The sequence below is a fragment of the Ictidomys tridecemlineatus genome, chromosome 7 (genome assembly GCF_052094955.1).
Source record: "Ictidomys tridecemlineatus isolate mIctTri1 chromosome 7, mIctTri1.hap1, whole genome shotgun sequence".
In the NCBI taxonomy this organism is placed as follows: Eukaryota; Metazoa; Chordata; class Mammalia; order Rodentia; family Sciuridae; genus Ictidomys; species Ictidomys tridecemlineatus.
Window position 1 is genome coordinate 77,282,590 of NC_135483.1, and position 16,400 is coordinate 77,298,989.

The window sequence follows — 16,400 nt, forward strand, 5'->3', positions numbered from 1 at the left end:
AGCCACATAGGGACTGAAATCTCTGAACCTATGAACCAAAATAAATTCTTCCTCCACTAAGTTGTCTCGCCAGGTGTTTTGGTCACCACAATTATAATTTGACTAACACTGGCAGCTAGACGCTATGAGAACCCCCCCCACACACACACACACTTCATGAAAAGGAAATTTTTTATTGCCTTGGCCTGAATGAGGGCCCACTTATAAGGAAATATTTAAGGGAACAGGAGGCTAAACTCAGAGATAAACTATATTTCTGAAAAGAGCATGAAGAACAGCAATGTGGGGATCCAGAGAATACAAGGAAATCTCCCCCCTAATAGGGAGAGTATAAAAGGGATATTTCAATTCTGTGTGTGATCTGAGAGAAATTCTGCACTCCCTTCAAATAGTGCAATGCGGGAAACTCCAAAAAGGCAAAGCAAATACTTTGAAAACTGAACAAATATTGAGAACACCCCATAGAAAATGAGTCAAAATTTAAAATCTGAATCTAGTTATGTTGCTCACTTGCTTCCATGGTAGGCCAAAAATGGCCTACCTAAAAGATATGTATGTGAAACACCTGGGACCTGTGAATGCTTTATTTGATAGAAACAACGTTGAGGAATCTTGTAGATGCATTTAGGTTAAAGCTCTTGGGGTGTGTCACAGCTGATTATCTGGGTAAGCCCTAAGCAGAGTACAGTTGTCCACCCAAGAGACATCCAGAGGAGGAGGCAATGTGACCACAGAAGCAAAAACTGAAATAGTGTGGCTAAGAGCCAAGAAGTGTTGAGAGTCATCAGAAACAAGAAGCATCCTCCACTAGGGTGTCTAGGAATGAAATAGTTGGCTGACATCTTGATTTCAGAATTGAGGGTAAGTTTCTAATATTTCAAATCACCAAGTTTGTGGTAATTTGTTATAGCCACTGAAGGAAACAAATAGCACTCCATAATGCTATGTAACATAACTCTTCAAAACTTAGTGACTTAGCAAATCTTTCATTATCTCACAGTTCCTGTGGCTCAGGGGTCCAGATATGGGTTTTCTTTCCCTGGCTATTTCAGAAGACTGTAACCAAGAGTTGACTGAAGCCATGGTTTCATCCAAAGCCCTGACCAGTGAGTTATCTTCTTCCAGGCTCACCATGTATCTTACATCTAAGGAAAAGGGGATCGCTTAAGGGTGGGGATACCAGGAGGTGAACATCATCGAGGATCGTCTCATCAGCCTGACTGTTAAAGACTGCCCCCTTTCCCCATATAGTCAACTCCCTACAACATGCAAAATGGATTTACTCCTTTCCAAGGTTCCTGAAAGTTAACCCCCTTATAATATTGGCATATTTTTAAATTATTTAATATGACATAACTTTGGAAATAAAATTAACAACTTTCTATCTGGCTAAATAATGAATAGCAGGAAAAAAAAAAAAGAAATAATTAACCTGGAGCAAGGAGGTGTTGTTTTAAGTACTACAAATCACAAAAGCACTCTGCCACTGATTTATACCTCAGCCTCTCTTTAAAATTTTGAGACAGGGTCTTGCTAAATTGCCCATGTTGGCCTCTAACTTATGATTATCCTGCCTGGGTCTTCTGAGGAATTGGGATTATAATCATTCACCACCATGACCACAAGTACTCTAGGAGATATGAATTCTATCTTCAGCATCAATTTGAGGCCAGGTGTAGTGGCGGTTGGGGAGGCTGAGGCAAGAGGATTAAGAGTTCAAAGCCAGCCTCCGCAACTTAGCAGGTCCTAAGCAACTCAGAGAGACCCTGTCTCTAAATAAAAATATATAAAGAATGGCTGGGGATGTGGCTCACGGTTTAAGTGGTTTAAGTATCCCTGGGTTTAATCCTCAGTAGCAAAAAACAAACAAACAAACAAACAAACAAACAAACAAAACAAACAAACAAACAAAATGGATTTGAGTCTACAATTGTCCAAGTAATAGCAAATGCCAGTGGTAACTCGTGGAAACAATTAGTTGTATTCCACAACATCACAGCCTCCTTTTCTAATGTAAAAGCTTTTAAAATATGTTGGCATCTGTGCAGCATGGCTTTAAGACAACTCCCTGAAGGATCTTTTTCTACCACATACTATTTACTAAACATATTGTGAATAGTTAAGATCCACCCTGATTAATGATAAAATTCATTTTTCAATTATATTTTACTAAATATTTTTTATATTCAAGAACCTTCTAGAAAACAAATTTCTTCAGGAAGCAGCTATAATTACATGGAATTTTCACATAAATTTATTATAAAATCCCCATTTCAAAATTATATCACTGCTGGAAATTAGTGCACAAAAAGAGAGCAAGTGGTTAGACGGTTGTTAAAGTCATTCTAACATAGGGTTTTCTGTTTGGGGTTCTATGTTTCTTTCTTTTATTCTTCTCCTCTGTACTCCAACTGTTTGTACTAAAATATAATCCATCATTAAAAGTTTCTGTAATGTTATGGTTTCAACATTTCTTTCTTCAAATCATCACATGTTTATTTATTTGTCCATTCTGATGGCACTGGGGATTGAATCCAGGGGCACTCTATCACTGATTTACATCTCCAGCTCTTTTTATTTTTTATTTTGAGACAGGGTCTTGCTAAATTGCTGAGGCTTGCTTTGAACTGGTGACCCTCTTGCCCTGCCCTCCCAAGTTGCTGTAATTATAGTTATGTGTCACTGTGCCCAGCTTGTAAGCAAGTTTTATATCTTTTCAGAAGTGTAGTTTTCTAATACTTTGAAAATTATTATTTTATATGCATTTTTATCTCGTTTTAAAATTTATTGCTATGTCTGATAATCTCATTGGTGGACTTTCTCAGATATTTACCCCAATATTTTCTTTTTGCAACTATACACCTTTATATACAACTTTGTAACAGATACACCATTTGTGCTTAAATTATATAAGCCTTCACCATTTCATAATTTTGACAAGAAAAAATTAGTTCTTCAAGGTAGTAATTCTAGTATCTCTTTAATATAAAAAAATAAGAGAACTTAAGATGTCAACTGTCTATCCTAATCAGAACATTATTCAGTAGCCTCAATCCAACTTCTTTCTTCATATTATGTAAGTATATCAATAATATTTCATCAATGGCATCATTGTGGCTCCTCTGTAGCTATTGTGATTTTCACATTGTCATTCCCTGTGTTCAATATCTTTTCAACTCACACATTATACTTCACACTCGGAAATGCATTGTGATCAAAAGTATTTTTACTGAAAGCTGATTAGAAGAACAAAAGGACATTTATTAGAATATAATCAAGGAGAGGTGAAAGAACAGAAAATCTATAATATGGCAATAATATCACAAGAAGCATATGGATCTCCCAGCAGTTAAAACAGTGTTGAATAAGGGTGTTATCTGCTTTCCTAAATTTCATGGCAAGCATTTGTTGCAAGGATAAAAAGTAAACAGTAAAATTAAGCTTATCCTTCCTTAGGCTTATAGAGCTTAATGGCATTTACATCTTTGCTCTTTTTTTTTTAATTTCAAGAAAGCTATTTCAAATGCTTGTGAGTTGGATCACATCATTCTAAGTGAGCATATCTTCCAAAGAAGTTGTTTTCATGAGACTTTCCTAGGATTTTAGACTAATGAAAAATTGGATCTAGGAAAAAAGTAAAGCTTTCGATTTACTGCTTAACATTCAGTTCTTTTTAAAGTATTTTTTTTCTCATGTACTTTATAGGACATGGCTTAGTTTTAAGACATTCTAAATACTCCTGCAATGAAATAAAGAGTTAATACTCACCCATGGTTGTTTTGCTTGCCTTTATCCCTAGAAACATCCACATGATACAAAGGGAAGAAAAACACAATCCTCAGAGAGACATTGCATTTCTAGTCTGCCTGCCATCCTTCCTTCCTTCCTTCCTTCCTTCCTTCCTTCCTTCCTTCCTTCCTTCCTTCCTTCCTTCCTTCCTTCCTTATTTTCTTCCTTCCTTCCTTCCTTCTTTCCTTCCTTCCTTCCTTCCTTCCTTCCTTCTTCCTTCCTTCCTTCCTTCCTTCCTTCCTTCTTTTCTTCCTTCCTTCCTTCCTTCCTTCTTTCCTTCCTTCCTTCCTTCCTTCCTTTTTCTGATCAATACCTTAACTATAGTTATGATGACATCGTCAGATCATCAAAGACTGGGCTGGAAGGTGAGCATCAGTTTTTTTCCTTTGCTTTTTTTTTTTTTTTTTTTGTTGTTGTTCCAGGAATTGAACCCAGGGGTGCTTTGTCACTGAGCCACCACTTCCCCAGCCTGTTCTTTATTTTTTAAGATATTATTTAGAGACAGGGTCTCTCTGGGTTGCCTAGGTCCTCACTGAGCCTGGCTGTGAACTCACAACTCTCCTGTTTCAGCCTCCTAAGCTGCTGGGATTACAGGCATGTGCCACTGTGCCCAGCTGGTGGGCATCAGTCTTACCCAAGTCAGACATGCCCAAGTCAGCCTTTATCCTGGGTTCATACCTCTTAGGAAAGCTCAGGGTATTTATACCTATTTAGCCACCCCCCAAAATATCCATTTATCTTTATTCATGACATAGTGAGACACAATTTCACATCTACCAAAAAAAAATATATAAAGGCAATAAGATACCAAGGATTGAGAAGGATCTATACAGACATGTCACCCACTGAGACTAAGAAGGTAAATGTTTTTGAAAAAAAAAAAAACATTTGGCATTACCTGGAAAAATTGTACATGTACACATGCAGTGGCTATCAATTCCACTCACAGAGCATCCCACCACCACGTACATGGGCATTGAGATGGAATCGCTCGAAATAATCACAACTAAAAACAAGAGTATTGGCTTTAATGACTGCGCTGGTCCTCTTATTTTTAAGAAAGACTTATTTATCACAATACTTTCTTATATTTTAAGTAAAAAGCTGTACAGTTACTCAGGTACAGTAGATCACTTTTATAAGAAAATCTTTGTGTAATCATGAGTTAGTAGAGGTACATATTTCTGCTTAACCACTTATATATTAGAGTTCTGAATTTTCCTTAGGAAATCTTAATTGCTCCAACATGGCATGGGGGTAGTTTTGGACAGAGGAGAAGAGTAAGACAAGAGCATGATGATGTCAGATACTTGATTTTTGAAAACAAATATCTGTAATGATAATATTCAAGGAAAAGAGGTTTATGGTTTTGTTTAGTTTGTTAGACTATACAGCTCCTGGGAGTGAGAGAGCAAGAGAGAATTGATTAGATCATTAAAGAGTAATGGTAATGAGATGGTGACAATAAATAGACACAGAATGGGAAGAGAAGAAATGTTTGAAGTAGAAAAATAAATGAAATGAAGAGAAGCTAATTCCTATCAATCTAGACCTGGCTCTAATGAGCAAGTTTCCCACAATGATGTTTTCTTATTGTTCTTGGGCCAGAAGAGTTCCACACAAGATTTCAGTCTCCATGGTAGCTCTTCTCACTGTATTATCCTATTCCTTTAAAAATTCTTAGCCACAGTCCCAAGATCACTGAAAGTAAATTAATAGTCTTTGTTGAAATTCAGTAGCATATTAGCCCAGAAAGCTTTTACTTATTTTTAACATATTTAACTTTTAATGCAAAATACAATTTTTTGTTTACTGAATGAAAACAGGTCCCTTTGACATTTGCTATGGAAGCCTACGTGCCTGACCATTCTTGAATTGACAAATTGTACTGGGACTTTCAGGGTAAAGTGATTTTCTTCTAATAAGTGTCTCAGAAGAGTTTTCATGCTGAATATGAAGTGGCTCATTCTTGGAAAGATACCAAACAGCTGATGAAAAGTCAAATATATATTGAAGAATTTCATGAAGGTTGAGAAACTCTCTGATCAATATCTCTTGGATCACTACTTACTTACATTGTGCTTTGTGAGGTTTGAAATATTCGTTGCTATTGCTTGTAGCCAGTCAACAGATTCCTCGGCTGAGAGGCACTGAATAATTCCACTGCATACCCCGTCCACAGCAATGACTTGAAAGGCATTCTGCCTGCAGATATGTTAGAACATATCAGATTAAGATGCAAAAACAGAACGTGTAAATACAAAAGAATCTAAAAAATTTCAAAAGCATTTTTTTCTGTGTTTGCAATAAAATTACAAACACTCTCTTTATTGTTTTAGCTTCTGTCATCTCCTCTTGACATTTTTGGTATGTTTTCTGACTTACAAATAGAGCACAAACACAAACAAACAAATATCATACATGTCATAAAAATCACTTGGATAATCTAAGCTGCAGAACTTAATCATTAGTACTTCACACTCAATCTCTATTTAGCCATCTTCTCAAACATGGGTGGGAACTCAGGGTCACATCTCCTTTCTGGTTCTAAATGCTTACATTCTTAATTTGTGTCAATGTTGAGAATTTCTGTAACACCAAACTTTTTTCATAAAATGCAATGAACTATCTTACTATCTGTATGGTCTTTTATTGATTTTTGTTGTTGGTAAAGGAAAGTCAATGATGCCTTCCTGAAAATTGTTTACAACGTACTATAGAACTTAAAGTTTCTCCCTAAAACTTCAATACTGAATGATTTCCTCTTTTTTTTTTTGTCCCACATCAAGTTCTTTCAATGCTTAGACATAAACTTAACAGACAGGAAGAGATAGAATCCTGGAATGAATGAAAGCTAGTCAAATACCTCAGCTTTCAGAATTACCCTGTTGTGTAACACAATACACTTTAGGAAATACACAAACTATATTTAAATACAAGCAGATTGTGAAGCAATAAGAAACCTTTGCATCTCAGCCTTTGAAATGATATGTACATTACAATAAATTATATATTTTCTCCAAAATTATATATCCCTTGCCCTTTTGTATTTTGCTACTGAGCATTTTTGGTATTAATATTATTTACCACCTCAAAGGAAAAGCCAGAGAACATATATCTGGCTCACAATTAATTCACATTCTTCCCTTTTCTTTTGAGAACGTTTCCCATCTTAGAACTGAACACAGAATTAAGCCTTCAGCATCCAAAGTACACTGCATTCAAATTATTAATATTTTTAGAGAAAGTAGTTCTCATATACTTGACACAGCATTTTTTACTGAGAACAGGGACATGTTCAAATATCTATTTTTTTTCTTTTAAAAATACAAAAATCCCTTTAGGAATACAATTGTTATCTGTCTCTTTGAAAGAAAGTTCTTTTGAATTTGTGGCCAGGAAAAAAAAATGCAAAACAAGAAAAGTATATTAAAAATGCACATGTACATTTTTAGCTTTAATTCTAATGTTCAACAGTGAGTAAGACATTTACAATATCCAGACAGAAGCTCAACCAGCCATGGGAAATGAGAACTAATTTGAGTTTAGTAATATGCATTTCTTTCTGCTAATTAGCATAACCATTGGTTCATGTGCTATAAATCAAAGCATGCCTTAAAAGTATTCATCCTCTCTTCTACAAATGAATCATGGCAGCTAAGTATTTTTAACTGATTAAAGTGAACACACTCATATCAAATCATATATGTGACACAATTCCTAGGTAGAATAATTCTGAAAAACTAGCTTTTATGAACAAGACCTATATGTTGACATAAAACCATCTTTACATCTTGTGTCAACTCTTATAAATAAATGGAAACTAACCCTTTCATAAATCACTTGTACAGATTCTTTGGTTAAGTATCATCTCTTAAAAAATAGTCTGATCATAAAGATCACAGTTATTTGGGTTATGCTTCTGTCTACCACTGAATAAAGAAGAGTATTGGCAAATTAGTCCACTTAGTGGGGCATCAGTTTCCCCAAAATATAAATGAGAGTGATAAACCTTACAAATTTAACCCACATTTGCTGAGTAATTGATAGGATCCACCTATTTCAAAAATCATGAAGTTCTATGAATAATGTCCCTTTGAATACTCCATAACATGGGGTACTTGATGAGAATGTCATCATATAGATATCATTTCATTAAACTCTTAGTAATAACTGAAGTACTTTTGTTTTTATTTGCAGCCTTTAGAAAATATAATTCTTTGACATGATATAAACAATAAGAGTCAGTCTTTTATGCATCATCTTATTTAATATTACACTTTTTGAAATCAAAAGACTTCATTACTCATTAATATTCTGACACATTAAAATTTAGAAACGGTAACCATAGACTTGAGTATACCCAGAGAAAATTATGATTCTTAGTTTAATGCATGTATGCCAATAAAATGTTGCTTAAATAAAGAGGTGAGTAATCTAAAGTTTTGAGTTCAGATTGATTTTTCTACTCTCCATTTTTAAGGATTCTAATGATTTTTTATCATTTCTCTGGCATTAAAAACTATTCTCCAACGTTGCTGAATTTCAAAATAGTTTTATTTATTTAAAAATACAAATTTAGTCTTCCTTGTATGAAAAATGCACTGCTTCCAATAAGAATTTGTAAGTATCTTTTAATCTAACATATGCATATACATGAATATGCAAACATTTCTAATTAATGCAATTAATTCATGTTTTGATTCATTCTTGATTTTATACCACAGGAAGGCATATGTAGGAAGATATTAATTTTAAGGGGGTGGTAAATAGGAGAGGAAATGGCAGAGAGAAGGGCTTTTGTACATGAGGAACAAGAGTTTCAGAGACAAAAATACATCATTTGGCGAGGCTGGTTGGCCACATCCTTGAGTGGGCATCCTGGGAGATTAACGCAGGAAATCCGGCTCAGAGAGAGGAGGGCTTCATGCATCCTGCAGAGAGGTATACAATGCACAAGGGACATGTCTGAATTTTGCATGGAGAGTTGGATTTGTGTTGTGTAGTGGTCCTGTTAGGCAAGTGGGAAACTGTGTGAACTGATAAAATATGAGAATATATGAAATTGAAAATAACATATTAGACTAAAAATGAAACAATTAGTTCAAGGGATTTTTAAGGATGTTGGAAATTAGTTGATTCAATAAGTTTTTAATGGATTATAAAAGACAGGGCAGAGTCCAAATTCCTCCAGGGTTTTAAAGCTAAGCTGTGAAACAGCTGGACTGGGGTAGGCAAAGGAAATAATAAACTGTAAACAGGAGATAATTAATCCAAAGACAAATATCAGAGGCCTGAAAAACAGTGACAATTACAGATTACTTAACATATCGCAATTTGTACGTAATGTTGGTGATAAAGTAAGACCTACCCAGCAGGAGCTTTCCAAATTATGCTAGGACATTTCTACCACCCCTTGAAAGTGGGGGAGACCTAATGTTAATGGTTAAGCATTGGACTGAAAAGTTCACTTTTTTTAGAAAGTTTTTTTTTTTGGTGTCCTTAAGAAAGTGGAAATGAAAAGAGAAGGAAGGTCAAAAGACAAATGAGAAGAGTATTCTTGCAATATGCACCAATGAACAATGATAAAAATCTCTCTCAAGAGAGCAGCTCTGTGCATGTCAGAGAGAGGATTGACTCAAATGTACTTCAATTATGTCATTTTACTGGTTTTATAATTATTTAGTTGGGAGGGGGGTATATTGAAGGAAAGAGAGAAAAGAATATATAATTCTCCAGTTAGTGATTTTAGCAGTGTCTTCTATTCTTTCTGAGTTCCATTCACATGCAACAGGTCCAGACTCTTTTCTGCCATGTGTAGGCTACCTTGCTTCACTGTCTGAGCATTTATTTTGTATTCAGGATCAAACATAAAGCTGCTTAACGAACTCCATAAACATTCCTTCCAAACTAGTTTTCTTATCTATTTTTCAAACCTTAAATCCACCAATCCCTTTCATGATTTGAAACTAGTTAGGTTACCATTCCTTCAATATGCCCAGCCCTCTTCAGCAACTGTATAGTTTCTTGAAGTATTCCTTTTGAAAAACCTTTATTTCCAACTCCATTGATTATCTGTAAGGTCACTGCTAGTCAATTCTCTAACTCTCAGACCCATAGATTCTCTAGGTATAAAATAAAAAGGCAACCCATGTCCTGTTTTTTAACTCTTGTATTTTGAATACTTTGGACTAGGCTTCTTAAAACCTGATAATATTTTTTTGGGGGGTGGGGTGGGGTACCAAGGATTGAACTTGGGGGCATGTGACCACTGAACCATAGCCCAAGCCTGAGGCTGTCTTTGAACTCTCTATCCTTCTACCTCAGCCTCCCAAGCCTCTAGGATCACAGGTGTGCACCACCACACCTGGCAAACCTGATAATTCATAAAAATGTGAATTGTCAAAATCCAATTCAACTTTTAAGAGTTTAACCAAGATGCAACTTATGTGTGTATGTATATGTGTGTGTGTTTAGCCTAGATACAACCTATGTGTGTGTGTGTGTGTGTGTGTGTGTGTGTGTGTTACTTTTTCTTTGGGATGCTTGGTAGGATTGAACCCAGGGCTTTGCATATGCTATTACTGCCCACTACCACTGAGCTATATTTCAGCCTTTTTAATTTTTTTTTTTAATTGAGTCAGAATCTTACCACGTTGCCAGGTTTGGCCTTAAACTTGGCAATCCTCCTACCCCAGCCTCCCCAGTACATATGATTACAGGCAAGCACCATCTCACCTGGTGTCCTTGATGGTGTTTATAGCTCTTGTGTTTGTAATGTATCTCTCCCACTTGAATGCTCCTAGACTTCCCAGTTTCTAGATTGCAGTAATTTTCCTTCCTGGTATTCAACCTATTTGGTTACCTGCTACATACCGTTCTTTCTTACTAGGCTGCAAATTTCTTGACTAAGGTCCCTGTATATGATTTCACATTGCACACAATGTTAGCACAGTGATCAGAGTCTTCAATCTGTAACTGCACAAAATCCCATCTGCTCTTTATTTTAGCAATGCCCTTTGGGTGACTTGTGTTCTGATGTCACTCCAAGCAGCTCCACTATCAGGCTTGCATTCTGAAACTTCTGCTCCTTGATTGCAACCTCTTCCTTTCCATCACCACCCACTTAATCTATTCTTTACCCTTTCTAATTTCTGTTGTCCACACATCTATTCAGAATATGTCTGTATTCTTCCTGAGACAGGGTTTCCTGTTCATCCACACAAATTATATGGGGTTTCTTGTCCACTCCAGCAATTCCTATCATTTTGATCTTCCATTTTTCCCTACCTGAATGATTTTCAGCTCTGAGTAACACTAATTTAATTACATTTTTTCTCCTAATGTGCCAATATGCCTTGGAAAATTTAATAAATTGTATAAAAATATGTCCCAATATAATTGGTACCTGGGAATCCTGGGTCCTTAATTCTTCTTATCTACTTTTATCTTTCTATCTGGACACAGGTCAGTATTACATGTAGTAATTTCTTGTGCCTACCCTAAAGTCATTTTACTCATTTTTTTTTTTTGCTGTATGACCTTATTTGCCATAATAATTCTTTCATGGTGTCTATCCTGATTCAATTTGTGAGTCATGCCTACCTCTAACTCATTTTGAGAAAAGTCTTTCTTTCTGAATTTTGAATATCTAATATTCAGTCAGTTGAAACACTGCATAGTGCATCTCTATCCTATTTACTTATATAAATTATCAGTTTTAGAAATATGTGTTCTAATACTTTATCAATCAGAATTCTTTTATTTGAGCATAAAACTTTCTGGAATATACTACTTCAAAAGTAATTCTTTTTTAATTGTTTTTTTGTTTTGTTTTCAGTTTTCTATGGATACTCAAATTCCTTAATACACTATCCTTCTCTGGCTATAAAACATATTAAATGCAGATGATAAGTATGTACCCTTGAATAAGTATCTTACAAACTTAGGAAATAAAACAAATAGGAAAAAATTGGCAAAATAATTACCCCAGTTTGAAAGAACTGAGCTAAGTTGGTCTAGAGTTGTCTAAAGTATGACCTTTTCCAGAGACAGATACTCATTCAGTCAGCCTTCCACATCTGTGGGTTTACCTCCATGAATTCAACCAAACATGGATGGTAAGTACTGGGGGAACATTGGTTTATGCAATGAACAGATACAGACATCTTTTTCTTGTCAATAGTCCCTGAATAATGTGGTATGACAACTATCTACAGAGCATTTACATCGCATTAGGTTTTATAAGCATTCAAGAGATTATATAATGTATAAGGGAGAATGCAAGTAGATTATATGAAAATACTACATAATTTTTCAGAAGCAACTTGAACACCCTCAAATTTTGGTTTTCCGACCACTTTTTGCTATTTCAAGTTTCATTTATAATACCTTCTATTATATTAGATAGTATCATAGATAGTCCCTGCTTTTTTTTGTACTACTTTTCTGCTTTATGTACTCACTGATTCTGCATCCTCTTTAGAGCCCTTAAAATATACAGCCCCCAAAAGTTCATCCATAAAATAAACCATGATTTGAGTATTTATTATGAACCTGCCTTGTATCTGGCATCCATTTGTGTAGACTCAGTTATTGGCTTATGGAAAGGCATTTTCTCATGGTAGGCACCACCATTGCCAACTGTTCAGATACTAAATTTCGTCCTTGAGTCCCCAGTATAGCACCACTTCACATACCCTCTCCTCAGGATGATCAAGGTGTATGTTCATCGAAGGAACTAGAAATTCTGTTGTCACTTGGAATTTTCTAAAGGTAAGAGTACAAAGCATTGGTCTTCATTTCAAGACTATTGTTTTTCATAATGTTGAAGACACAAACAGTAGGTGGTACTTCTGCCAAATAACAAATGAAATTCTTTGTCAATTAAAATTCATTCAGTAAATGTGTAGTGAGTTGCATGGGCTCTCTCTCGTCCAGCGAGGAGGTCCACCAAACAGGGTAGAGGAGAGTGTGGCTGCAGAGTAGCTAATCAAGACCCCTGGAGACCAAGCGGGAAGCAGGTCTGATTTTATTGTGCAGTTACCATGTATATATACTCAGGCAGTAGCTAAGCAGATTATTGGCAGCCACCAATGCAATTTCTGCTAACTGTCCTTGCAGCAACCGATGGAGGAGTGGGCCATGGAGCAAGTACAAGTACTGCAACACATGGCCTCACGCCCAGGGCTCTGCATATGGGGTAAACAGCCTGACACTCACGCCTAGCACAAGGGGAGTGGCCTGCCACTCACACACCCTTAACATATGCCAGATACATAGTACTCCGTGCACTTGTCCCTACAGTGAGTCCTTTTGAGCAATGAAGTATGCTAAATAAAGAAACAAATATTATTTCTTCCAAATTAAAATGTCCACACACACACACACACACACACACACACACACACACACGTTTTTATAAACTCATTTTTCACTAAGGAAAATCAAATTCAAAGAGAGTAAAAACTACCAACATCCCCATAAGATTTACATTCTATTTTAATACCTTTGTTATTACAATATTATGCAATATTATGACCTGCTTCAACTTTTAAAGCAGATAGATATTTATGAATCAAGACCACTGATATGAAATAAACATAAACCTTTCATCACTTATAAACTGAGATGTATCAATTCTAATTGACACAATATCATGAAAGTAGCATAACTTGGATGCAATTAATGATGAGAGGTATTACATGATCAAAGTTTGAAATTATGGCCTTTGGCAAAAATCAACAAAAAATAATACTTTAGATTTGGAGGGTAAATAATTTGTTGTATTTTCCAACATGGGCTGTTTATTTATCTTTCCCACCCCAACACCCACACACGGAATCCTTTGCCATTAGTTTTTATGTACCTTCAAGGAAAGGACCAAACACAATTCCTCCCACTTATAGACATTAAATCAATCTTTATCGAGTACATAAGTGAATAATAAATTAGCTCTTGAATCTGAATTGCTTTGAAAGCCATTCTGAATAGTGCTATGTCTGTAACTTCTAATGACTGTAATATTTATTAAGTGCCATTATTTCAGTTGCTAAAAGCTGTTGATGTGTTGAAACATCACAAAAATAAAAATGTAAACAGTCATCTGGACTCATCCAAATAATTCCTTTTTTCCTTGAAATTAATTTAGCTAAGTTTCTTTACATAATGTAACTGGACAGTTTTTTTTTTAAAAAAAGTTAAAGCTAAAGAAAAATACAAACAATAAAAAAAGCATTAGTGAAAATATTAAGATAATTCTTAAGGCAGAAGGTAAATAGAACCAAAATAAAGGAATGAATAAAAGCAGAAAGATTACTAGAAGGATATATTTGAATAAATAAGTATGTGCAAGAATAATATATCTTGAAACATCTAAAACATATGTATCAATGAAACATTCTCAAAGGCAAGAAACAGATGAATAAGACAAAGTGTTTTAAATTTCTAGAATTTTCTGAGACAAAAATTATATTAAACTAATAAGTCATACATGTATGGTTTAATATTTAGGCTAAATTAAAACAACAATATGTTGAGATAAAGGACTTTATCCTTGACTATATAATGGATTTTCACTGACTAAGGAACAAACTATCCATTAGTATATCCAAAAGACATACTAAACAGACATTCAACAAAGGGGATGAACTGAAGACAAGTATGTGGATAAAAAGATTAGGAATATGAAAATCAGGGTCACAAGGACATATTACAACACATATATCAGAGAGGTAAAATAAAGATGCTGACAATACCAAATGATGAGAGACATGTGGAAAGCTGGATCACTTATACCTTTCTGGTGGGAATGTAAAATTTTACAATCACCCTAGAAAAATAATTGATTCTTAAAAGACTAAACATGCTTTGTAATCCAACCCAGTAATTGTACTCTTGAGTGTTTACCCTAAGAAATGAAAATGTTTATCCACACAAGAATGCCTATACAGATATTCACAGTATCTTTATTTGGAACACCCCAAACCTGATATCCTCCAAATTATCAATTTTTAAAATGTGGTATGTCTACATCATAAAATACCACTATGAAAAACAAAAGGAATGAACAATTAAAAAATGCAAACACTTGGAAGAATTTCAAGGAAATTTTGCTGAGAAAAAAATACCACCCAACAAAGCTACATAGTGTTTTTTAAATTACAAAAGAGAGATAAGGAACAGAACAAGTTCTCACAATTAGAGACACCCTGGGATAGGAAGGCAGGTGCCAGTGAGGTCAGAGGGCTAGAGGTGGATTCTCATGGAAACAGAGAAATTTTGTAGCTGACTGTTAGTAAATACAGGAGTATGCATATGGGATGAAGTTTTGTAGAACTGAGCACACACACACACACACACACACACACACACATAAAATCTGAATGATCTGTAGATTTTATCAATGCCAAATCCTAGCCATGATGTTGCACTATGCTTTTGCAAGATATTACCATTTGGAAAAAATAGCTAAAGTATATAAAGTCTCTACGTAGTATTTCTCATAACTGCTTGTAAATTCACAATTATATCAAAATAAAACATTCAATCACAAAAAGCTAGTGTTTTGTTCAGCAAAAATATTAGGAGGGTAGATGCAGTCCTAGATAGACCAGTAATCATATTACAAGCTACTAAACTAAGTAATCTAATTAAAAGACTAAGATTGTTATTTTGGATTAAAAATAAAAAGGAAAAAGGGAAAATCCAAATATATACAAATCTGAAGAGATAGCTTTAAAGAACTAAGAAAAGTTGAAAAAAGAGTTTATAAAATGTATAGAACAATACATAATCTGGTTAGTATTTATCCTAATGGAAATAAAATATACTTGAAGGCAAGGATATTTTCAGAGACATAGGATGTATCATAAAGGCAAAGTTACACATCAGGAATAATTCTAAATCTTCTTGTATATACTAACATAAAGTTAAATATATACAGTGAATGCTGACACACTCTAAAAGGAGAAAAATACTATCATGGAAATGGGAGACTTGTAACACATCCCTCTAAATACTTTACACCATAAAAAACCAAAAATATCATTAATAATACCAAAGCTCAGAACCACTCAAAACCCCATATGACCTACTAGAAATATGTGTGACATTGTATTAAAAATGACAATATTCATCCTTTCTAAAGGCATATGGAAATGTCTTCCCAATTCTCCATCAGCTGGGTAAAATCAAGCCTCAATAAATATGAAAGGATTGAAATCATTCAGCATGAAATTATACTTGAAAGCAATAACAAAAGTGATAATTAGAAAATACCAAATTCATTCAAAAAATTTGCAGTACACTTAAAATATTCCATGGGTCAAAGGTGTAACAAAAAGTAGTCATATCATTAAATAAATAAAAGGAAGACAAGAATATCCACACTGCAGTGGATTTCCAACACTGGCCACTCTAGGGAGATGCTCCCTAATGCACTTACAGGATCTTGGACAGCCACAAGCAGTAGAGAGGACCATGCTAGGTGAACCATATAGCTGCTTGCCTGGCAACCTTGGGCTAGAGGAGTGACCAGATGGGCCAGTCCCCTAGGTTTCCTTACTGCCTCCATCTATCCTGAAGTGGCCCTTTAGGAACATGCTAAACAT

At 35.0% G+C, this 16,400-nt stretch overlaps 1 protein-coding gene across 9 annotated transcripts in view; it reads right to left on the minus strand.

Moving 5' to 3' along the window:
* The window catches only part of Sntg1 (syntrophin gamma 1), an 800,188-nt gene that overhangs the window by 216,432 nt on the left and 567,356 nt on the right, over positions 1 to 16,400 (minus strand). For all 9 annotated transcript variants that reach the window (XM_078017191.1, XM_078017195.1, XM_040294069.2 and 6 more), the window contains one exon: positions 5,865 to 5,994. In XM_078017191.1, the coding sequence (XP_077873317.1) occupies positions 5,865 to 5,994 (130 nt within the window). The remainder of the gene's footprint in view (positions 1 to 5,864; positions 5,995 to 16,400) is intronic.